Below are 25,306 nucleotides of genomic sequence, written 5' to 3'. Positions count from 1 at the left end.
CCCGAAAGCCTAAAAGTGATGTATATGGCTATGTAAGGCATGATCCGGGGATCTTTTTTTCCACGATGTTTCCTCTTATACGAGTAGCTGTTTCTATTCTATCAAAGTGGACAATCCACACAATATATTTACGGGGGTCATATATTTTCCCCAGTACGACAACTATATCCGGCATTACAACTTACCTCGTCTTGAAACGTTCTCCTCGTATCCATGTGAGAGCAAGCCGTAGAAAAATCCGTAAGTTTACCGCTGCAGGTGTGCAATTGCATTTATTTTTGGACACTTGGCAACACCTCCTTCACCGGAGCTTTTCTGACCTCTACTACAGCTACCTTTTTGAGTAATTGGTGAGGCACGCTTTCACATTCATATCTGCCACACTTCCCTACTTTACACTTGCGGATTAATTTTAAATCCTACCTCATTTTCATCTGGACAACAACAAACATTCATATATTCCGACTCTCTGCCTCAGCAGTTCCTCATATGTTTCACAAAAGGTTTATAAATGGTAAGTGTTCTATATATAACATAATATAACAATGCCATGACTATTTTGTGAATTAGAGTGAAAGATAACCCAGCTCCACTATCTACAGATGGGCATAACTTCCTCGGACGTTATCCAATCAGCGTAAACCTTTGGATTCCCATAAAGAAATGTATATTCCTGTATATTTTTAGAAAAAGAACAAATGCCGGGTATGGTTTCGACGAAGTGTCTTACCATTTCTACTGTCGTTGAGTCGCAGATTAATTGTTAATGTCACAAAAATATAAAATGTAAAATTACTTTAAAAATAATTATATCTCTACATGACCAAATAGCATGTTTTAAATCTTATCTTTCCATTCAAAATAACAAATATTATATTGTTAAATAAATATCTTGTTTAGAAAGCTTTTAGTATTTAACATTCAATATAAACATTCTTATTTAAAATATCTAAGACTTATATCTTTTATATTTACAAACAATGATGCATACGATTTATCTATTTATCATTATTTGCATTTTTATCAGAATAAATTCGTTTCCTTTTCAGGTGAAGATGACCTAAGAAGGTCGAAATATTGTTCTATACTTTATTTTAATTGAAGTGCTAATACCTATACTAGCCGTTTTGAGGAAACGAATATTGTTCACTGTTATTCTGATAAAAATGCAAATAATGATAAATAGATAAATCGTATACATCATTGTTTGTAAATATAAAATATATAAATTGTTACAGCTCTTAGCTGAAATATTACTTAATGTTGTCAAAACTGTTTCTTTTCGATCGACAGCTTATTGCTCATTATTCAACCCATTTACTATGGAAATAATTTCAAAATGAGCCTGGTAGGACAGCTATGGAACCTGTCTCTCATAGTATTTTGATTTCTATACTGGCCAACTAAATTCTATCACTAGATTTGGTAGTCAAGTGCCATGACTAAACTAGTTCAAAAAGGTCCTTCACTAACAAATGGTACACCAGGTGTAGACGAAATAAGTTCTTTTATCTGTATTTTGTACCAGATTTGTTTCCAGACTGGATTTCCTGAGTCAGTGCAGTAAGAAATTTCTCTAGTTTAATTTTTGCATTTAATAATTTCTTTTACAGATGTTTTATTCTGTCAGTGATTTTCTTTTCAACCTCAATTATTCTCTTTTCTACCCTGATCCTGTCGTTTTTTACATTATTCATGTCTTTTTCTACATCTTCAATTTTGTCATTACCACATTTGTGTAATTTCCTGATGTCATTTAGCATTTTTATAAACTTGATTTTATAATCCCTTTTTTATATTTGCAATAGCTTTTGATCTTGTCTTCAGTCAAATTATTATGTTTCGTTAAATAGTACGTCTCTTTCTCCTACCTCCTTTCTTAAATTCCTGCATCTTTCTTTTATATCTTCTTGTTCCTTTTTAATTTTCTATAATTCTTTTGTTTTTAACTTTTTTGTCGTTAAATTTGAGTCTGCATTTTATATAAAAAAAATTAAGTATGTGTATTGAAATGCTAAGAATATTTTTATCGCCTACTTTTATTTTCAAAGAATGTTACTAAAATATTTCAATACTGTAGGCCCGGCATGGCCAGGTGGTTAAGGCATTCGACTCGCAATCCGAAGGTCGTGGGTTCGAATTCCTGTCACACCAAACATGCTCGCCCTTCCAGTCGTGGGGACATAATAATGTGATGGTCAATCCTACTATTCGTTGGTAAAAGAGTAGTTTAACAGTTGGCGTGGGTGGTGATGACTAGCAGCCTTCCCTCTATTTTTACACTGCTAAATTAGGGACGGCAAGCGCAGATAACCCTCGAGTAACTTTACGCGAAATTCAAAACAAACCAAATTTATACTGTAAAAAGGTATTTAGATAACGCTTTCACGTGTAATGCACGTGCTTTACATTTAGTTAAAAGTTATGATTTCGTTTGGACTGTGATGAAGTTTTTCGTCGAGTTTGAGTAGTGCTTTAATTTGTTAGTATAATAATCTTGTTTTATTTTTGTAGCACGTTTTAAGCTATTACATATATTTATGTACTTATTACTCTGTGATGTTAACTAACTGTTTGTAAATTGTACGTCCATGAAAAAGTATTGACGTGTGATGAATGACATAGTGAAGCTGGCACTATGTCAATATGTGACAAGTTTCTGAGATTAGTTAATTTTATTAATTAAGTTTCAAATATAAGTGTACAGTTTAATAATGAATTGGCAGTGTTATTGTGTTAATTGAAGCCAATTTCTAATGAGATGAGCTTCGTTACCACTTTCCATGCCTTTATTTTTTTAAAAACGTCATCTTACTTACCTTTACTCTTTCACAAATTGTTGTCTTACAATTTACAATATGTGTTAACAGTATAAGTTGAATTTAAGACATAAGAAATAATTTGTTTATATTATATTTATTTAATAACGCAACGTACCTTTTACCCAAGCCTATTTAAAGGTAGTAGTCAAATTCACATCACTAAACTCTAGTTTAAAGCAGATTTACAATATCTAGTTGTTATTATGTTACTTAACTCATATTACTATACGTTATAAATACTAAACTTTCGAAAGTTTGTAACAGCTTTTCAACGTCTTTCGTCGCGCCCTCTATACAGTATTAGAGGAACTACAAGATGAAAATTTAACACTGAGCTACAAAGTGCTAGTTCAGTTGATTGATTGATTTAGTGTTTTATGGCACAAAGCAGCGAGGCTATCTGCGCCAGACATTCGGTAAAAATGTAAAAAAAATAAATAAATAAATAAATGTAGTAATAGATATAAATGGAACTGAAAGTAAAACAAAAAAGTATAAAACCAATGTTGACACCTAGTCTACAATGTTAAGATAAAAGGTAGAGTATAAGAAGTTGTAAGGTATTTACTCTAGCAAAAAGGTAATGATCATAACCCGCCAGGAAGATTAACAGGTAAGTTCAAGAACCACCGTCAATCACCTGAAGTTGGCCTTTCCAGTCCTGGTTCTGGGTTATGTGTCATAGCAGCTATTATCAAAATGTAAAAGAAAGTAAAAGTTTTAAAAGACACTCCGCAAAATCGTAATAATGAGTAGCCAAATGTCCAGTAAAAGGATAAAGTCAAGTAAATGGAGTAAAATTTGTAGAAGTAATTGAAGATAGAAGCAAAACGGCAATTAAGACAGAAAATGGCGTAAAAACCAATGTTGACATCCAGTCAACAAGGTTGTAAAGAACTACCTGTAGCAGAATGGTAATGATCGTAACCCGCCAGGAAGACTAACAGGTAAGTATAAAAACCACCGTCAGTCACCTGAAGTTGGTCTTTCCAGTCCTGGTTCCGGGTTATGAGTCAATATGGCCAGTACTAAAAAGTTAATTAGTAAAAGTGTGAAATGATATGCAGTAAAAGTATAATAACAACTCGCCAGGATGACTAACGAGTAGTTCAAACGGATAGTTCAAACAGGAGCGTTAGTCACCTGAAGTTGGCCTTTCCAGTCCTGGTGTCGAGTTATTTAATGTTCTGGCTATTGTCCAATGTCAAATTGAATGAGAGAGATTAAAACTGTAAAAAAGGAACCACAATTAAAAAGGTGTAATGAATAAACATGCAACACTTAAATGAGATTAAAAAGGTTAATGGCCATTAAAAATTAAAAAACATTATCAAGGTGGACAGAGTCACCATCACCAATAACTCTGTCCAATGTTACAGATTGACCCTGGGAAAAAAATATGTTTAAAATATTGCCGTCGTTGAGAATTGTAACGATGGCAAGAAAGTAAAATGTGGCTGATAGTGATTTGAGTGTTACACAAATTACACATTGGTGCATCAGTTCCAGATAAAAGAAAATGATGAGTTAAAAAACTGTGACCAATGCGTAGCCTAGTGAGAACAACTTCCTCCTTCCGAACTTTACGGAAGCTAGATGGCCAAAGTCCAATTTTGGGTTTGATTTGAAAAGTTTGTTGTCACGTTGCTCACCCAAGTGGACTGCCAGCTGGCACGGAGCCGACCCTTGAAGATAACACCATAGTCCATGTACGGAATAGGCATAGGAGTGATGGTGCTGAAGCAGACATATTTAGCTGCCATGTCTGCAAGCTCGTTCCCGCGAATACCAACATGGCCTGGTATCCAGAAAACTGGATTGAAGTAGCTGCTAATGAGAAACGGGCCAGTCGGTTACGAATATCAGCGAGAATAGGATGTGAGCCAACGTGTAGCGATTCCAAGGCAAGTATAGAACTAAGCGAATCAGTATAAATAGTGCAGTTGGAGTACTGCTCAGCTGCAATATGATCCAGGGCAAGAGATATGGCATACAGTTCAGCAGTGAACACAGAAGCTGTAGAAGGGATTCTGCGTGCAACTACTGATCCATAGCAAACCATAGCAGAGCCCACTGAATTACCTGATTTGGAACCATCTGTATAAATAGGAACTGAATGATTGTTTGAAAGATATTCATTGAATAAAAGACGGTACTTCCAATCTGGAGTATCTGCCTTTTTTAGGTGACTGAAAGAAAGGTCACATTTGGGGGCTGTAATAAGCCATGGTGGGATGGGCCGACCTGTGGAACATGCAATGTTATCCAAGGACAGACCCAATTCATCCAATTGCTTCCGGATGCGAAGGCCAAACGGAGCAATGACAGATCGTCTGTTCTGAAAAAGTACTGCCCACCGAGGAAGGAAAACACATTTCCAGGTGGGATGCTTTGGTAAGGAATGAAGTTTCGAAGTATATTGTAAAGATAGTTGCAAACGGCGAAGGTGTAGAGAAGGTTCATGAGATTCAATGTATATACTTTGAACTGGAGAGGTACGGAAAGCCCCAGTGCAGAGTCGAAGTCCTTGGTGATGAACGGGGTCCAGCATCTTTAAGGCTGAGGTCTGGCAGAGCCATAGACCATTGATCCATAATCGAGTTTCGATCTAATAAGAGCACGATATACCTTTAACATTGAACAGCGATCTGCCCCCCAACTGGTAGAAGAGAGAACACGGAGGATGTTCAGTGCTCTTGTGCATTTGACCCGAAGCTGCTTTAAGTGTGGTATAAAGGTCAGTTTACGATCAAAGATAAGCCCCAAGAACTTGGTCTCCGGGACAACTGGCAGCAAAACTCCACCGATATGAAGTTCAGGATCAGGGTGAATACCCCGTCGACGGCAAAAGTGCATGCACACAGTTTTGGAGAGAGAGAAATTAAAGCCGTTCGCAATAGTCCACTTCCGTACACAATTGAGGGCGGTTTGTAGTTGCCGCTCAATATATCTCATGTTTGACGACTGACATGAGATGTGAAAGTCATCGACATACAGCCCATTCGCAACAGTGAGAGGGAGTTGTTCAGTGATGGCATTTATCTTTATACTGAAGAGTGTAACACTCAATACACATCCTTGAGGGACTCCAAGTTCCTGTACAAAAGAACGGGAAAGTGTCGAACCCACACGAACCTGGAATCTCCTGTCCATTAAAAAAATTTTAATAAACATGGGTAGATGGCCACGTAACCCATATGTATGGAGGTCTCGCAAAACGCCATACCTCCATGTTGTGTCGTAAGCCTTCTCTATGTCAAAGAATATTGATACAAGATGTTGGCGGTTGAGAAAGGCTTCTCTGATAGATGTTTCAAGACGAATTAGGTGGTCTGTGGTGGAGTGCTGTCGACGGAACCCACACTGGGTGGGCGAGAGGAGGTTGTTTGATTCAAGGAACCAAACAAGACGAGCATTAACCATCCTTTCTAATGTCTTACAGAGACAGCTTGTCAAAGCAATTGGACGGTAGTTTGAAGGAATCTTGGGATCTTTCCCTGGCTTAGAGAAAGGTAAAATAATAGCCTGGCGCCAAGCATCAGGAAAACATTCTTCTGCCAGATCCGGTTGAAAACAATCAGAAGGACATTAAGAGAAGCAGGAGATAAATGGTGCAGCATGTCATAATGAATATCATCAGGTCCAACAGACGTACTGGCAGACCGATGAAGGGCCATTTTTAGTTCCACCAGGGTAAAAGGACGATTATAGTCAAAGAAACAGTTAGTTCGAAAGGAAAGAGGTGATCGCTCCGCCCGAGTCTTGATGGCCAGGAAGGTGGAGGAACAAGCAGAAGTGCTAGATACCCGGCAAAAGCTTTCACCTAGAGTGTTAGCGATGTTCCGAACATCAGTCACCTCCTGACCATCAGAGAGTAAGATCGAGAGGGGGATAGAATTGTAGTGTCCATTAACCTTTCGAATCCTGTCCCATATGATCTTGGAACTGGTGGTAGAAGATATACTGGTTGTGAACTTAATCCAAGATTCCTTCTGGCTGTGACGTCTTATCCACCTAGCATGTGCACGGGCCCGTTGGAAAGCAACCCGGTTTGAAAGTGTGGGATATCTACGAAAAGTATCCCAGGCCCGCTTTGAGCCTTCCGTGCTAAGTGGCAAGCAGGATTCCACCACGGACGAGGATATCGTGGAAAACGTGTCGAGGTTTTAGGAATACACTGAGCAGCTGCATGTGTAATACAGTCAGTTACCGCTGCTACACAGTCGTCTATTGATGGCTGATTTACGATGGCAGGATCAAGTTCTGCGAGAGCAGTGAAAGTGGACCAGTCTGCCTGATCCAGCTTCCACCGGGGCACGCGGGTAGGTGGCATCGACCACGGCCAGTCTCTTATAAGGATTGGAAAATGATCACTGCCTAGTGGATTACTGTCAACCCTCCGTGAAAAATGGGAAAATAATGAAGGGGAGCAAACTGAGAGATCAATAGCGGTAAAGGACTGACTAGGTGCATGAAAGTAAGTGGAAGAACCAGTATTGAAAAGAGAAAGATTGTGATCAGAGAGCATCCGCTCTACAGATCGGACCCTCCCATCAATAATAGCACTTCCCCAGAGGGGATGATGTCCATTAAAATCCCCTAGGATTAGAGACGGAGATGGCAATTGTTCAACGAGAGCATCCAGATCTGATTGATCATATGTCTTTCCAGGGAACAGGTACAGAGAACAAACAGTGATGGTATGACCCAAGGAAATACGGATGGCTACAGCCTCCAAGGGTGTGTTGAGTGACAAAGACAGGGTGGGCACGTGTTGATCAACCAACAGTGCCACCCCTCCATGTACTCGACCATCACACAACCTGTCATTTCTGTACAGAGAAAACTGCCGAATGGAGACAGTATCAGCAGTTTTGAGAAATGTTTCTTGTAAAGAAAGACAAACAGGATGGTAGGAAGCAATCAGCGTTTTGATATCATCCAGATTAGAACGTAAACCTCGACAGTTCCATTGTATCAAGGTGGCCATTTTTAAGAACGGGTAGGTGAAGTGGCTGGAGAACCCTTCGGTTTACGACCACGTCTTTTTTCTTTACTGTCTTTAGTTGGAGGAGGTCTATCAACCTCCATGGATCCTGCTCTGTGTCGGGTGGGCAGGTTTTTGTTATTGGAAGGGGAATCTAGTGACTGAGGACGCGAACGAATAATTGTGTTGTCTCTTGTGGTGGGAGAAAAAGATGTATCAGAAGAAATGCCTGTATTTGAAACTGAAGGACGTGGATCTTGAGGTGTGTTGGAAGGTATGGGAGGGACAGAGATAGGTGTGGTAGTTGATTCATGAACCTTTTAACCACGGAGGTCAAAAGGCTTTTCATTTGTTTTGAAAACGATTCTTTTGGAGGCACAGAGATCTGTCTGCACTCCCACTGTAGTTGTGGAATGAAGTGCAGCAGCATATGTCCGAGATGGAGTTGTGGACAGCAATTTCCGAGCCTCAGGATAACTAATGTTATGTGTCGTTTTCAAACGCTGCACCTCTTTTTCCTCCAACCATTTTGGGCATGAATGAAAGTATGAGGGGTGAGAACCATTGCAGTTTACGCAATGTGGGTTCATGTCACAGTCATAGGCATCGTGGTCCTTGCCTCCACAACGAGCACATGTCAGGGAACCACGACAAGATGTCTTTGAGTGGCCGAATCTCTGACATTGGAAACATCGAAGAGGGTTTGGTATGTATGGCCGAACCCTGCAATGAGATAACCTGCCTTGATAGTGGCAGGTGCACGTGGTGAAGTAAATGTTAAAACGAGGGTATTTGTTGGCAGTGTAATTCCATCTTTGCGAGTGGAGATGCGCCTCATTGCAGAAACTCCTTGAGTGGAGAGACCAGCGAGAATCTCTGACTCGGGAACGTTCTTCAAATCCCTTTCAACAATAACTCCTCGTGAAGAATTCAAGGCAGCATGGGGTGTAACCTCAATAGGTATATCCCCAATTGCCTTTGATTTCAACAGGAGTTCACTGTGTTGGGATGTGGATGTTTCAACTAATATGTCACCAGATCGAAGTTTCTTTACTGATTTTGGAGAGCCAGCAAGTCCCTCTAGTCCCTTTTGAATAAGAAAAGGGGACATTTGCCCTAAAGGTTTTTCCGAAAGAGAATGTAATATAAGAAAATGAGGTACATGTGTTACTGATGTTGAAGATTGCTGTTCTGAGTATTCAAGACGTGGTCGCTTACCCATTGACTGTTTTTTTACAATTTTATTTAAATTTTTTGAGGATCCATAGGAAAGGAAAAATTTCGGTACCCACTGACCCCACCCACCATGGAGCCCTACAAGGGGACGCACTACAAAGTCACGCAAGGACAATGCAGCAACGCCAGGGTTTCGTGAGCACTATACCCAAACACCAGCATCAGGCACAATGTCCACAACACCCGTTGAGAACTTCCAACACTGGTACTTGGTTGACTCTAGCCCAAGTGGACCAGCCGATTGACCCAAGGGGGGCCACCCAAAGGCCGCCCGTCTACAGGAATTCGAGGCCAAAGTGGTGTGTTAGGGTTAGACCCCTCAACCACTAGGATCTTCTCCTCCCCTTCACGGGTCGCCACGCACGGCAAACACGTGGGTGGATGTTTAGATCCCAGAGAAGGTAACCAGATAGAACAGAACCTTCCCTGGGAGGTCCCCTCACCACGTACAGGAATCCACACCGAGGGGGCTAGTTCAGAAAATGTTAAATAGTTTCATTACATTAGTGTAGAGTGCACTACCATACCTGATTCTTACAAATTTAACATAGTAGTAAAAGGTGGAATGCCCATCAAAAAAGAAGTTAGGAAATTCATAGGCTCTACTGAGTAATATATAGAGTTCATTTCAAACTTTGTTGGAGCAACAATTGCTCACATGCTGTCAACAGTTAAAAGAAGGCTGAGTCCAACCAACTTGTCTGGAATCAGAATTGTCAAAACATTTTTGTTACTCAAAAGCAATAACTTAGTATGGTTACTAAGTGTTACAACTGTTACAAAATTGTCCCACTATACATAAATCATATATTATAAAAGTATTTGTTGGAAAAAAAACAAAGAACATTGGGTATTGTTCTTCCTCACAGAGATAATGAAGGCAGAGATACATAGCATATGATAACAAGAGGCTAATCTATTAGGAATATGACTATACAGTAGTTGTTCAGCAGCTGTATGCACTTCAAGAACAACTGGATGGGTAAAAAAAACTTTGCTGAAGTACACATCATTTATAGCAGTATATGGACATGTGGTAGTATTGAATAAATCCATATAATTAGTTTTATTAGTGTTACAAATAGTATTTGTGTTTTACTTTATTGGAATAGATTCATGCATAGTACATAGTGCAAAATCTATGTTTAACTATACAATAATCCATGAATGAATACTCTACTGTTGTGTTCATTTTTACCAAAATGTTTGGTTACTTTTCAAAACAACAAGAATTAATGTGTGCATATTCAAGGTGACAAAACATTTTGAATTGCAAAGGTCAGTATATTAAACAACTGTTGAAATTAGCTGGTTTATTAATAATTAAAGATTGTTCAAATTCTCCAGTAAAGAAAGAGACAAGTATATATAGTGACTACAGTGTATTTTCTGTCATAATCATTTATCCGATTCCAAATAATTCCAGATTATTTTAAGTAGCTTCTTCACTTACAGAAATTTTGCTAAATAAAAGTAGAGCAAAAATGTTCTCATGTCAAAATTCATAGATGCAAGTGAAAATAAATGAGCTGTTTAAATGTTCCACATATTATATTACAGGCCATTTTAAAACAGGGTCATTCCATGTCAAATCATCCAGATTTTGGAAAATTTTCCAGGTGACCCCCACAGAATGCCTTGAAAAAATTCACATGTGCTTATCTACCCATATAATGAAAAATTGCCAAAGATTAGATCAATATCTCTAATAGTTTTTTGATTTAGACAAGATGGTAGAACAAAAGGAAAAAGTAGCAAAATCATAGCTATAGATAGTACTCGGTTAAACATCTGTTTAATGAGGCAACTTATAGATACAATGGTTAAAAGTCATATTCTCTTAATACAGCATAATGCAATTTTAGTCAAACACAATATGCCTTTTTTTTTTTCTGTTAGAATTAAACAAAAACAAATTTCATCTACATATTGTACTTTAATTTATAAAACTAATCTTAGTAAAACTATACATTTGTGTTATGTATTTATTAAAGCCTTTCTTGCCTTATAATTATTCCTTGAATGTATTGGACAATTGAGGTTTCCCAGTTTAAGGTTGTTTTAAGGTTTTGGTAGTTGCATACATATTGATGGTTCACACTTGACAGTCATCTGTCAGGATTTTGGAGTGAAAAAGTACACATACCAGATTTAATCAAATTTTACAGGTTTGGAAAATTTATAAAAAAAGAACTAAGTCTGTTCCCTCAGCACTGAAAAACTACAGATAGAAAAATGGAAAATGTTGCATGACAGAAAGATAGCAGGAGGATAAGAAATAATATTTAACTAATAGCCCAGTGTCCCATAACAACCATATAATGTACAAAACTCTACGGAAGAAAGAAAACTGCCACTACTAGTGACCTATAATAGTTGGTTACAACAAAAATAAAATAGATTTCTAGAAAAAAAAATGTATAATTTTGTACTTTAATGAAAAGCTCACAATAGTCTAACTAAGCTATATCCACTACAGGAATCAAACCACAATTTCTAGCATTATAAGATTCCAGCTTACAGCTGCATTGACAGAGAACTTTTGGATTCTCTGGAGAACTGGTAGAAAGTATGGTCACAAGTAATTAATCTCTTTTCATCAAGCACATGATGATGTGAATAATGTTGAGAGAAAGTGCACAGCAACAATCTCAACAATTGTGGAGTGCTAAAAACAATTTTGTTTTGCACTAAAAAGATTAACCAAAAACTTACAAAACTGAACTGCACAGAGGTGTATGTGTATATACTGGATTTTCATATTAGTTATCTGGTTGTTTCAGTCTTATAAGAAAGAACCACAGAAGTAATTGATTCAGTAACTTATAAAATAATGTATAAGTCAATAATACAAAATTACTGAATTTAGTCTTCAGCTGCAGAAGTCTTGGAGACCAAAATGCTGTTCAACCACAGGCAGACAAGTTCATGTAAATATTGCATGAAGTTTGTTTTTTGAATTTCATGCAAAGCAACACAAGGGTTATCTGTGCTCACACTTATTGTGGCTGTTATGCATTTAAAAAACAACAGATTGTAATACATAAACTTCACTTTTATTAATACACAATATTTACAATTACAATACTCCATTCAGTAATAAATAACTAGCTTTACCAAAACCTACAGATTAGCATACAAAAACACACTGAATTATTACATAACTCAGACTAAAACATGTAATCAAAATCATGTTTGAGTGTTTTTATAATTACTTTAAACAATAATAAACTAAGAACATTAGAAAAGAACTGAAATCAAACAGAAGTTTCATCATATCTGATAAACCTAAACAATTTTAGCTTAAAGTACAACATTCAGCTCCAAAGTTGATAAAATTCAATGTCATCTTTAGCACAATAATTTTTCACCTGCAGTATAATCACGTGCAGATGTAACACCACCACTGTAGTCTTGTACAGATAATACAACTTATTTTACTTTGATTTTCTAGCATTGCTAATTATTTGTAGTTTTTATTCTATATTTGTACAAAGAAATAAAATATAATCATACTGCTTATGTAAAACGTTTTAGTTAAGAGAACTCTAATTGTAAGTTATATCAACCATTTGTAAGTGTGATAGCCAGGAATAGTATTCTAAGTAGAGGGGAGGAATAATGGACTGTATAGTTATTGTTTTTGTAATTAAGCACAAAGGGCTATCTGACCTCTGCCCACCACAGGTATCAAAACCTGGGTTTTAGTATTATAAGTCCACAGACATATTGCTGTGCCACTGGGATAGGACAGTATAGTCTAACTAGTATGCTTGGTACTGTCATACTATGATGACCAGCTGAATATTATTACATGATCACCATCCAGGGATGATATTCACTTGACAAAATAAGTAGGATTACAAATTATTAGGTTTGACAGAGATTTCTAGGAATATGTACATGTTTTTAAAGTGTGTGAGAGGAAAAACTCTCAAAGCAGTGGTGTACGAATGAGTTGCAAATTAGAAGTGCCTAGCTGGACATAATAATACAACTGATATACAAGACAAACATGTAAAAATGGGAGTACTGTAGCATCCCGTTCTTATGCCTCTACAAATTATTATTATTACAACTGTTTTGTAGTTATGAGGTTTGGGAAAAAAATTACAGAAGTGAGCATTCATTATACTGTCACTCTGAATAAATCATGTACAAAAGCCTGACCTCAGTTTTAAGTCCAACAAAGAAATAAATGTGGGTTACTAATGTAATCAAGTATCAAATATAACTGTGGTAGAATACCATAATAAAAGAATTGTTCTTTTTCAAATTATACAGAAATATATAATTCCAAGATACAGTTCATATGATATATATGTAAAAACGGCTCATATGTATACATATTTCTCTACAAGTTGGTTTTCTCAACATCACTGATTATTAGTTCACATGATAGAAAAAAAGAAGACAAACGCATTGTTGTCCCTCAACCTCTTATTACAAAAGAATATAATTCACAAATGGAAGGTTTTTAATGACATAAATACTTATACGCATCTATGAAATAATTTGCTGGTCTACCATGTAGTATATGAGAGCTTTTGACAATGTGATACAGCAAACAGTTTGTGGTTCTTGAACCATAAATTGTAAATGAATCAGAAGCCAAGAAAGCAGCCTAGTTAAGATTCAGAGCTAAATTGAAAAATGTCTTCGTAACCTGTTTCTAAGCGGGCTTCATCAGAAAGTTGCACATCTGTAAGTAAGAAATGATGCTACCCAGCAGCAGTTGTAATAAAAACTGTTAAGACTGAACAATTTAAAATATTGGCCAGTTCAACAAACTTTACAATATTGGATGTAAATCATGTGCTGAGAAGGTAATCAGAGGTCAGCTCAGAATGAAGGGCATAAAACATGATGCTTAAAATATTTTGAAGGGTAGCACAAATTGATGCAAAAATTGTATACCACACGGTACTTTCAACTCCCACTTTTAGAATGGCCAATTCCAATCTAAGCTGTTTGTATTTTGCATTGTCTATTTTTATTTTCATCAATTGGTTGGGAAGTAATTTTTCATTACATCTTCAAAGTCAATATTTATCTGTTATATATTATATACAGTTCATATCACTTTTAAGATATTACAGTAGGCTAGTATTAATAACTCAGTTATACAATTTCCAAAAGTATGCTTCTTATGCCCTTAGATATAAATAAAAACTTAAAATTAATATACAATGACACCTCAGTCTCCTAAAATATTTCAAAATACTAAAAATATTTGCACTCATGAAAGTACTATAGGCTAAATTAACAACAAACAATTGAATATCACTCAAAAGAACATACAGTAGAATATGGTTAAAGATATGCACATTTCTCATTTTTGGACACTTTGCAAACCTCAAACCACAATACCAATAGTTTTTTTTTTTGTTTTTTTTTTTTTGCTGCTCGATTTGCAAATTACTGAACAACATCCGAGTTAATTTTTAAAAATAATTACCTCATCAGTACCAGTTTTGCAAAGTCACTCAGTAACAATCATAAAACTTGAGGACTGGAACCAAGTTTTTATATAAATTATAATAAAACAACAAAGGACTGTTTCAGTTTTCTGCTAATTATGTCAATATCCCATTAGAAATTCATACCCAATTCAGATTTAACTGTTACACAACTTTTATACATGTATTCCATGTTATTATTGGAGAATGACAAAACAGCTTTAATTAATGAACATTAATATTAGTCACCGAATAAAAAGTTAAGTAAAACAAGATCAACCTGTTTAACATTTTAATTATGCAGTTTCTCTAAGACTAATCTTATACTATAGTTTAATTGTTTAAAATAAGCAATTTCTTCAGGAAATGTACAAAGAAATTTGAAGTTTGAGATATTTTTCAAATTAGTACTGTTATTTCAGTTAATTACGTTCGTCATACTCCAGTTTGTATTTTAATATTTTATTAGTATATTTGAGTAAATTAGTGTAACAAAGAAACTGTAAACCAATGTAGAAACATCTAATAAATTAGAAATTTAATGAAAATACAGGTTATTACACTGGTTGAACAAGTGATTTAAGTCTTTCTAAACCAATGAAAAATTATAACATTTGCATCACCTGAGCTCAGATTTTTAACATGCTTTCAATAAATTGTGAAATTTTCCATCTAAATATTTTTTCCTCCGAGACTTCCTTCAGTCCACATGTCTGTTAACCATTCAAGACAATTAAAAATTCCTTCAGAAGCAGTCTATCACAAATTCATCCCATTGTTCATTCTTAATCTTAAGAGTGACTCTAATTCATCTACAACAAATACCAAAAACTACACTTATTCAAAACTTTGCGTTGGCAGTGATCACCTACAAAGCTGCATACTTACAATTAGTTTTTCTTAATTAAACCTTTCCTCCTTTCTTTCATAAGCTTCAAAGTTAAACAATATAACAGTTTGATTGCAGTAACACCAAAGTGGGAAAATATTTACAAAGAAATAAGTTAAATGTACTCATGCTCAGTGGACTATTCTCTTTTAATCAAAGATAGACAGCACAAAATGTTACACAGATACAGAAATGGTTGCATATTAACCCAACATAATTACAAGTTTCCTAAAAGTAAATCTAAAAAAATTAAAATTTATTGTTGAAGGCAAAAATTATCACATCATTTTGGGGTTAAAATTAAACTAAAAAAAGGATCTTCGTGGAATCTTTTTGTAAGCCTTCAAATATTAATTCAAATATAAATTAGGTTCAGTCTCAGTAGATTCAGAAATAGTTAAATACACAAAGTATTATGTAATTGTATCTCACACTATATATTATTATTAAGGATAATTATTACATGACATAACCTGCACTGACACTTAGTTACAAAAGTGGATAATTACATGTTTTTATGTTAAATTTAATACAACTAATTTTTTGTTTAATTACTCCTACAATGCACAAACCATTGGAATGTAGAAGGTTTGAGTGTTGAAAAACAAATCAAATATTCTGCACACCAGAAATATGTTCCTTTATTATTAATAGTATTATTAGTGCTACATGTTCACTTGTTTAAGCTAACTTAAATGTCAATTTTCATGAAACAAACACAATGCTTTCCTTTTCCTTAGATGGTATAGCTGGCTTTTCGATTGGCATAATACTGTTGAAATGAAATCACCAGAGTCACTAGAAAAAAAAAAAAAAAAGTCATTAAAATACTGTGAAGAAAAACTTGGAATTTGTTTAATGCAATATTTTTTATTTATTTTTTTACAATTATATGTATTAATTGAATTCAATATTAGTTCACGTTATTTAAAAATAGTGTATGTGTAAAATATGTTATCTACAACATTAATATATAAAATAAAATAAAAATTAATCTCTATTTATTCCTACAATCTTTCATTATTAAGCCTTTCACTGTAGCTGGGATGTACATTTCCCACTATCATTCAAAATTACCACATGACACATGGAAGTAAATTGAGTTGAAAAGTATTTATTGGAATTCCATCTAATTTTGATATATGTTTTCCATTTAGCCCTAAGTAACCAAGATGCTTAAGAAGAATGCATGACAACTGCATGCCTATCATGCCCACACCATTAGCATGGCAAATAATAACCCTAATTACTATGTAAATATGCCTAATTTGCTTAACTACATAGCTCAGAAGATAGTGAAAGTTAATCAAGTGGTGGTTAAATATATGATGATGAAACAAGAGGATGTTAACTCTCCCTCTAGTGATGATGGTCCTGAGCACAGCAGAGTAAGGTGTAAACAGTGTTAACAAAAGGAAACTTTTTGTCCCAGTTACAGTGCCAAGTAGTAGGAGGCATTGAAATTAGGTGTCAGCTGAAATAAGTTATACCAATGATCATTTTGTAGTGAATCATTCTTTAAATCTGTTATTTCAATTTTCTCAGTGGTTTATGACTTTAAAATAAGCATATATTTAATTACCTTTCTTCATTACAAGGTTAGTATTTAGTCTTACTGTAAGTAACTTGCTTTGATCAACAGTTAACATTAGGTGTGAATAATAAAAGCTTGCTCTGAAGAAAGATCTGCACAGTGTAAAGAACCTACTACTTTATCTTTTTCTAAAGGTGTTGTAAACCATGTAAAAAATGCTAATTGAAAGATAGGATTAGTTGTTATTTTATGTCCCACACCATGAATTAGAGACAGATATTAAATGTTAAATATTATTCATGGGTTAAGTAACATTTTTGAATGCACAATTAAATTTATAAACTGTAAAAACCAATTTGGGTTTGCATCAATGGATTGTCCAAGTAATGTAGAAAATGACTCATTTCCTGTAAAACTGTAACTGACTAGGAAAGCCCATGTAGAAAGGACATATTAAAACAACAAACTCCAAATACATGTGAAAGTATCTTGACTGGAAAGTCACTGTTCTGTTTTTTAATTGGAGTTCAATGTGTATAAATACTATCATTATGAGCCACAAACCTTTACAAAATATTTTAAACAACTACAAAATAATCAGAAAAAATACATAACATCCTTTCCCTCACATTTTATGCAATCAAACATCTAAAAATCTATCATATGGTGTGAAATACAAGCAAACATTTGATGTGGTTTTACAGTTTAGAGAATTTCATTTCAACGTGTGGTATGACCATGTGATAGCAAGGTCAACCTAGCATCATTGTTGCATTCTTATTATAATTGATAAAGTCCAGAGATATCCTGGATTACATCTCTTGAACATGATATTTTCACAGTGTCTTTAACTCTAAAACTCCCACATACTTGATTCCACACACTTGTTGTATGATTCATTTTATTGCATTGAAGAAAAGAAATAGTTTGAAACTAGAGATGAACTTTACAGAAATTATGTAGCTTCAGTTAACATGTAACCTTTATACATGACAGTTACAAGTATAAAACATCTTTGAAAATCAATACAAATTTAATTTATATATTTTTGAAGTAATTAAATGCTCAATTTTATTGTAGGTTTTAATTAGTTTTCTCATTCTTGTAAAATTTTCCAGTAAAGATTTCATAAAACTAAATTTTATCACTGTTGTGATTCAAAACACATCTGGTAGTTTCAGTGTTCGTATAATCACTTATACATTATGAAAAATTAGCACACAAAAATTATTATAGCCAAGACAGTGTTTATTTAATTACACTATATAAAATGTTTACTTTTTCTTATTCTTGAGCAGAGAGTGTTATTTCCCAATTGTAAGAAAAAAAGACCTAATTTTCTCTTCAAACTTTGTGTTTGTGACCTGGGAGCAGATAACAAAAACATGATGGGAGACTACATTTGGGGGCTGATACATTACAGTCACAAATCTTGAAAAGCTACTCACTTCTAAATACTTTTGTTTCTTTTTGTATAACTTTAGTATAAATACATGTAAATCTTGATTCATATGTGCAAATCTGCCCATATTTACATAGAAAATAGGTTAATTTTTAAATTTCATTATCCAGGTCACAAAAGCAAAGTTTGAAGGGAATAATGGTCATTTTCTATACTTTTACAACATAAACAATTAAGAAATAACATATACCATCCAGGAACAAAATTTGTATTACATAGTGTTATTAGTTGATTTCGTTTAAACCTCTTATATTCACACACACACACATACATACACACGTGTGTATATATTTTTGGGTGGTTAATTGATTAATGAGCTTAATGATTAATCATTTAGCAAATTCCAGTTATGTTAAACTAATCCATTATTCTCATATAACAAAGTCAACACAATCTTCAAAGGCCAGAGCAATCAATATCATTATGCTTTCTGTCCACCACATTGTGACCCTTCAAACAAATAGTACTTGAGCTGATAACATGTATTAATCATTTCCATAGTTACAAAGAAAGTGACTCCAAAGAACAAAATATCTATATAAAACAAATCTGTGTATCATAGAAAGCAATCTAAAGAACAGATAGAGGAAATATGAAGAACAGAGGAGTGACATCACTCCATTAAAGCTGTCAAGATAGTGATACAGAAGTAAGAACACTACGAAAAGGAGGAACAGATCTAACCACAAGCCATAGAGATGGAATCTTAAGTTCAAGGAGGATGTAGCAACAGAAAGTCAATGCAAAGTACAGACTGAAAAAAATCTATAAAACTGTAACAAACAGGTGAGGAATGAAGATGGAAAAAAAAACATCTTATGAGCTGAGGTGCTTGAGAACTAGCAGAAATCAACTGGAGTAAAAAAACAACTGTCACATAACCAAATTTCAAAAGCAGTGAAGGATAAAGGTGGATACTTCCTGGAAAAGTCAGGAATAGAAAAACTAGAAGCAAAAGTAAGTTATGGGAAAAGCTGGTCAACAATGTCTAAAGACAAGTAAGGCTAAAAAAAGACCATAAACAGGTTGAATCATATTTTGAAGACAGCTGGTATGGGTATTAAAACTTGAATTAAAATACATTACAGAACAACATTTTGATCTTAGGTCATTTTCAGGTAAGAATGAATCATGATTTACAATAGCATTAACCTGTTCAGTGCCGTAGACGAGATAACTCGTCCAAACCGATTAGTAACACAGTGCCATGGATGAGTTAATTCATTCTCAATCATACCAAACTTCAATGCTAGATGTCAGCACCATAGATGCATTTGACTTACTTGCAAACTGTTTCACTTTCGATCCAAATTGGTATCACGAAAAAAGTTACAAAATGAAGAAGCATTAGAGTTGTATTGTAGCAGCTGAAATACTTGGCAGTCAACAGGTTAATACTACCCTCTGATGAAATCATTAAGAAATGAGAGAAAATAAGATACTTCTAGAAATAAAAGTTTGAATCTGTGGAGGTATGTTCAGAGATATAGATAACAGAAAATATATACAGTAAGATCCATAACAGTGAACTGATAGAGAAAACAATGTTTTTATCATTAAATAGGTCTTTCACATCAATGATCTTTGTCACAGTGACAATTGTGATTAAGAATTGAAACCATAACACTGATTTAATAACAATGGAGAAATAGTCCTGTCAAAGAAACCATACTTTAAAACACTTCTGAAAATCTCATAATTTATAACAGAAGCTCTGACTGGAAGTTTAAATATTTGTATCCTTCTCTCTTGAAACAAAAATATAAAAATTAGAAAGATAATGCTCTGAATTAACTAAATGCTTGAAATAGTAGGTGTTCAAATTCTGTAACTAGTAATGTGAAAAAAGTCATTCACTGCAGCACCCAGTGAAGAAAAGGTCTTTATTACACACAAGTTTAAGAACTCTACTACAAATTGAAGACAATACTTTTATTGATAAATGGCTAGTCATATAACTATTGCATATGGACACAGTACACATTACATCTAAGGATGGAGTTTAGTCAGAGGTTCAGTACATGTTCAAACCTTTTGTTTTAGCAGTGGCACAAGGTAATAGCCATCTGTGCTGTGAAGATGCGAGAATCATTTCTGAATTTAACTGTGATATAAGAACACTCATTTTACTAGCACTATCTTAATTATCACTGTGAAATGTACACAAAAGTTTTTAATTATTGTCAAAGCTACATTGAAGGTTCTACATGTACATTTTCACATATATTCTTCTATTTTGGTTTAATAAGTAGAATTGTTTACTTAAACATTACATCAAGTACAAATCATAGTAACCTAAACCCACACATCCTTAGAGCTTGTGTCAAAGTTGTTCAGCTGTGGATTAGTTTGCCTCACAATATGGTGTATGGATGTGATGTAAAAACTTATTATTAAAACTAATTATGAGTTTTATTTGTCTAGAAATTACAGGTAACCTCAATTACATTATCACTTTGTACAGTAGCTAATAATCAAATTAAGTTGCTTCTCTGTTGTCAATGGTTTGAAATTATGGACACAACTAACAAGTTTATTCTAAGAGAACCCCATAATTGAAGAAAGGAAAGCCAGCATTTTGACTGGTGCTGAGAGTGCCTCAAAGATATGCAATGCTACATGAAAAGTATTGCAACACTCCAAGCAATTTCTTAGGGAAAAACACATGTACACTTCTAAAACCAACTAGAATTTGGTGACAAGAAAAGAATTAACCAAAGATGATTTGACTCTTGTTAGACCAGCTCCTTCCCAAACTGAGAATTTAAACAGTGTTGTCAAAACAACAAGTCTAATATGTTATTAAATTCTTGAGTTTCCTTATTATTTATTTCAAATTGGATTTCAGTTTTGTACGATAATATTACAGCTATTAAAACTTTTATGTGAAAGAAGATATAAACTTTATTTTGGTTACTTTACAACTATTTTTTTTACACTCAGTAATTTAAAATACTAGATTACCATAGTGGAAACCTTTTATGTATGAAAATACTAAAAACTTAATGTTTAACATCTAACCTCTTAAAGTTAAAATGTCAATGCATATCACTACATTATCTTAAAATAAAACATTGCAGTATTTGTATGCAAGAAGTTAAAAGTTTGTTAACACAGGAAACTAAATTATCTGGATAGCATTTCTGGCATAATTTTTATCATTCCCGTATAATTTTCAAACTTTTTAAGATCGTTATAATTACCAAGTTTTATTTCATAAAAATAAATTGACATTATTCTAATTTTTATGTTGTTTGGCTTCTACATTCAGTCCACCTGAAAATATCAAAAGCACAAGATTATTACTTTAGCTAAGTATGCACTTGTCCAGTAAATAGGATGTCTTGTTTACTGTGGTGTTGCATTGCATTTGAGTAACTGCAATGACACATTATTCTTTACATATCAACTTATTTAATCTGAAATTATATTAACCTCTTCATAACAAGCTCAGTATAATGCACGAGTTCATACACCCATTAGCACGTTTTATGTATTTATACTATAACATTTGATGAGGTAAGTGCATCTTCACAAATTCTGGTAGACTTAATAATAATTGCTCATTTTTTGTACACAAAAAATCAATTTTTAAATTAATTATTCCTACTATAAATTTGTTAGAGAAAATAGTCTGTTTTGTTTCTTGTCTGAGTGTAATTTTCATGTTGTGATTAAAAAACTATTCTTGATCACAATAACTTAAATATTATTTGTGTAATATCTAAAACCTCTTCAATACATTTCAAACATTTGTTTTCAGTAAGACTTATCTGTTATTTTCTCTACCCTTACTATGTGCAACCTGTCAATTTGACCAACTTTATAATAACCAAAAGTGTTAGGAAATGCATATAAATTATGCTTTTCTCATTCTAGAATAGCATCAGATTATAGCACAAAAATACAAGTGTTTGGTCTAAACAGTTCAAGTCTCGTAACATTATTATATATATTTTTATTATACTGACTTTTCAGTTATGCCAGGCTAACATTACAAAACTTATATTAATGGAGCACACAAGCATTCATGTTACTGTATCCAATAATTCAAAACTAACCTTTAGCATTTTTGGCTGTTTTACTAAACTAGTATTTTGTAAAATACAGTGAAGTTTCAATTATTATATATTATATATGTATGTAGATTATTACTATTTAGGAATAAGTTAAACTTATTATCTTTAAAATATAGAATAGTAAAGAAGTATAACAAACAATTATCACTTTTAGTTATGACCTTTGAGCTCAGTTGCTGCTCAACATTGGTTTAGTATTTTAAAATTTCACAAGTGGAGGATATAAAATGTTTCTTAGGTTGTATATATACAGTTCAATAACTAAAAATAATAAATTACTATACTGATACCATAGAATTCCACTATAATTTATTGAGCTTAGTGACTAAGCTGTGTATTTAAGTCTAAAAGTAATATGAAGTTTGGAGCAAACTTGAAATGCAACCTATTTCCTAGAAATCTTGGTTTGAAAGAATTAAACAGCTTTTAACACATCAAAATAGCTAAGAAAACCACTAGTGGGACATTTTATGCTGTCAACTGGTTATTCACATCATATATTGTAGTAAGTGTACATAAGGGACAGTTAACAAAATGGAAAGAGGTGAATGGGACCACTGTGTTTGATTCAGTACTTAAGCCATATTTCAGCAAAATGAAAAGATGGAAGGTTCTTATTTGATATTCTATCTTGTTAATATTGGCAATTCAAATAAAGTAACACCACATGCTTACCCACATAAAGACATGCAGCTATCCAACAGTTATAAGCACTTTTAGAATAGAGACGTTCTGCTTCATTCAAGAACTCTTGTGGTGTTTTCCAACTTACTTTCTCATCATATGGCAAATCTTCAGCTAAAGCAACACTTTGGGTGTATAAAAATATGCCCATCAAGACCTACAGTGGGAAGAGTGATAGATTTCTGAAGTTAAATATTTTTATTTTCTAACAAGTAAAGTGTGATCATTTGTAAACCTTTATTTCACAGTATTTAATTCCAAGTTTTTAAAAATATAATGTTACTGTCATTCTTTACATAACACAATTGGTAAATTTCTATTTAACAAAGATTTTTTTCAGTAAATAACAAAACAGAATGAAAAAACACATCCTGATCAAGACATTCTTATTGAACAAACATATTAACTCTATAATAAAGTTGGTCAACTGTGACCAACTTTAAAACTGTAAAATTATACAAACTGAGAAAATTTAGTCATAATACATCTTCATGAAAATTGACAAGCTTTAGTAAATATTAGAAGTTTGATGTACATAATAAAAAAATGTTTAATTTTCTATTAAAGCCTTATATGTGAATTTCTGAATCCTTTACTGAGACTGAGTGAAAGGCAATATTTTTATTCTCAGATTGAAAATTGGATCTTAAAGTTTTCATATTTCATTTCTGTAACTACAGAACCTCTAGGATGAATATCATGAGTTATTTTGTAAAAAAAACCCATACCTTCTTTACCATAATACTGATTACAGAGCATCAGTGTACAATGAAATGAAACATTCATAAACAAACATGAAATTAAATCAAAAATATCATTTATCCCTCTGCACTAACTGCAGTATTGTTCAGACAGTTCCAAATAAGTTGCTTTTAGCAGTTTCAACTGTTATCATTTTCACATCTTATAGTTTCACTGCTACATAACAGAAGATCCCCAAACTAGTATAATTTATCCAGCTTTCAACGTAATTTATAAATACGGTTGGTTTGCGAAGGGGGGGGTCAAAATCAAGGAATCATAACTCCCTTTCAAAATTTTGCCATTACAATCAAGAGAATAAACAACCTCCCACAGTCAGCTTTGAAGTTTAATACTTATAAGGTTAGCCACACTGCAAACTATCAGCAATATATACATATATATATATACCTCCTAACAGTAAATTTTGGTTGACTCTGACCAAACTGTTTCATGGGATGTCTGCAAGACTGTGTCAGTCTTTCTAATAACCTCCTGCTAGTACTACCAGCAAATGACAACAGATTGACCTCAATCGTAGAGCATCAGGATTCAAGGAATGTTGGCAAGACTGCATCGGCCTCTTTGATGACCCAAGTAAAAATTGTCACATTCAATCAATATTAAAAAAAAAAACATGTTAGCAACATTTTTCAATATATAGCTGCAGTATAGGTATACAGAGATTTTCTGTGTTATAAGTAACTTGAAATCATGAAGTGAATAAAAAGAAACTTGTAAATTCACATTCACGTGGAATGAATAAGAAAATAATTATTTTCCACATGAGGAACAGGTACCAACATGGCAAAGCTTTACAGAATCTTCCTAAGCCCACAAAGTTATGACAAAAATCAAGTGAACTGATTTTTAAAAAAGTCTTTTTAACCTACTCATGTTCAAAATCAAACATGAACATTTTGAGACCAAGACCTTTCACCAAGTGAAATTTGACCATTTCTATTACTGATTTAAGTGCAGAGGTAGGTGAACAAAAATGACTTTGTGAGCATCATTATTCACTTGTACATTTCCAAGATTACATCCAAACAGACCAATATCTTGACAAATGTCCACACGAGTAATTTTCAGATACCTATTTCACTTTATATGAAACAATTTTGAGGTTGTTTTTATTGTGGATTGGGGGTTTAAATATGCACCTGTAATAACTATAGTGATAGAGTGCTACTGATACACAATATTATAATGCGGACATGTCATTAGACAATGACCCATATTCACCAAAATTCCCAGTAGCTGTCTTAAAAACTGGAATAGAAAATTATGATTTATATCATACAAAAACCCAAAAATGTTCATGCCTACAGGCCCAAGCCTTAAAACTTTAAAGCATCTAGCAATGCCTCTGATAGAATGTCCTTCTAAAGCATTTCAAGAAAGTATGTTAAG

The 25,306-nt window shown here is 33.8% G+C and overlaps 1 protein-coding gene across 2 annotated transcripts in view; it reads right to left on the bottom strand.

Annotated features, from left to right (window-relative positions):
- Positions 1-12,082: 12,082 nt before the first annotated feature.
- The window catches only part of LOC143223204 (ribonuclease kappa-B-like), a 514,553-nt gene continuing 501,329 nt past the window's right edge, over positions 12,083-25,306 (bottom strand). For both annotated transcript variants that reach the window (XM_076450810.1, XM_076450811.1), the window contains 2 exons: positions 23,144-23,309; positions 12,083-16,191 (listed from right to left, as the gene is read on the bottom strand). In XM_076450810.1, the coding sequence (XP_076306925.1) occupies positions 16,130-16,191; positions 23,144-23,309 (228 nt within the window). In that variant the 3' untranslated portion in view covers positions 12,083-16,129. The remainder of the gene's footprint in view (positions 16,192-23,143; positions 23,310-25,306) is intronic.

Source organism: Tachypleus tridentatus, chromosome 8, assembly GCF_004210375.1.
Source record: "Tachypleus tridentatus isolate NWPU-2018 chromosome 8, ASM421037v1, whole genome shotgun sequence".
Lineage (NCBI taxonomy): Eukaryota > Metazoa > Arthropoda > Merostomata > Xiphosura > Limulidae > Tachypleus > Tachypleus tridentatus.
The sequence above is the reverse complement of the archived record's forward strand: the minus strand, read 5'-3'. Positions and strand labels throughout refer to the sequence as shown.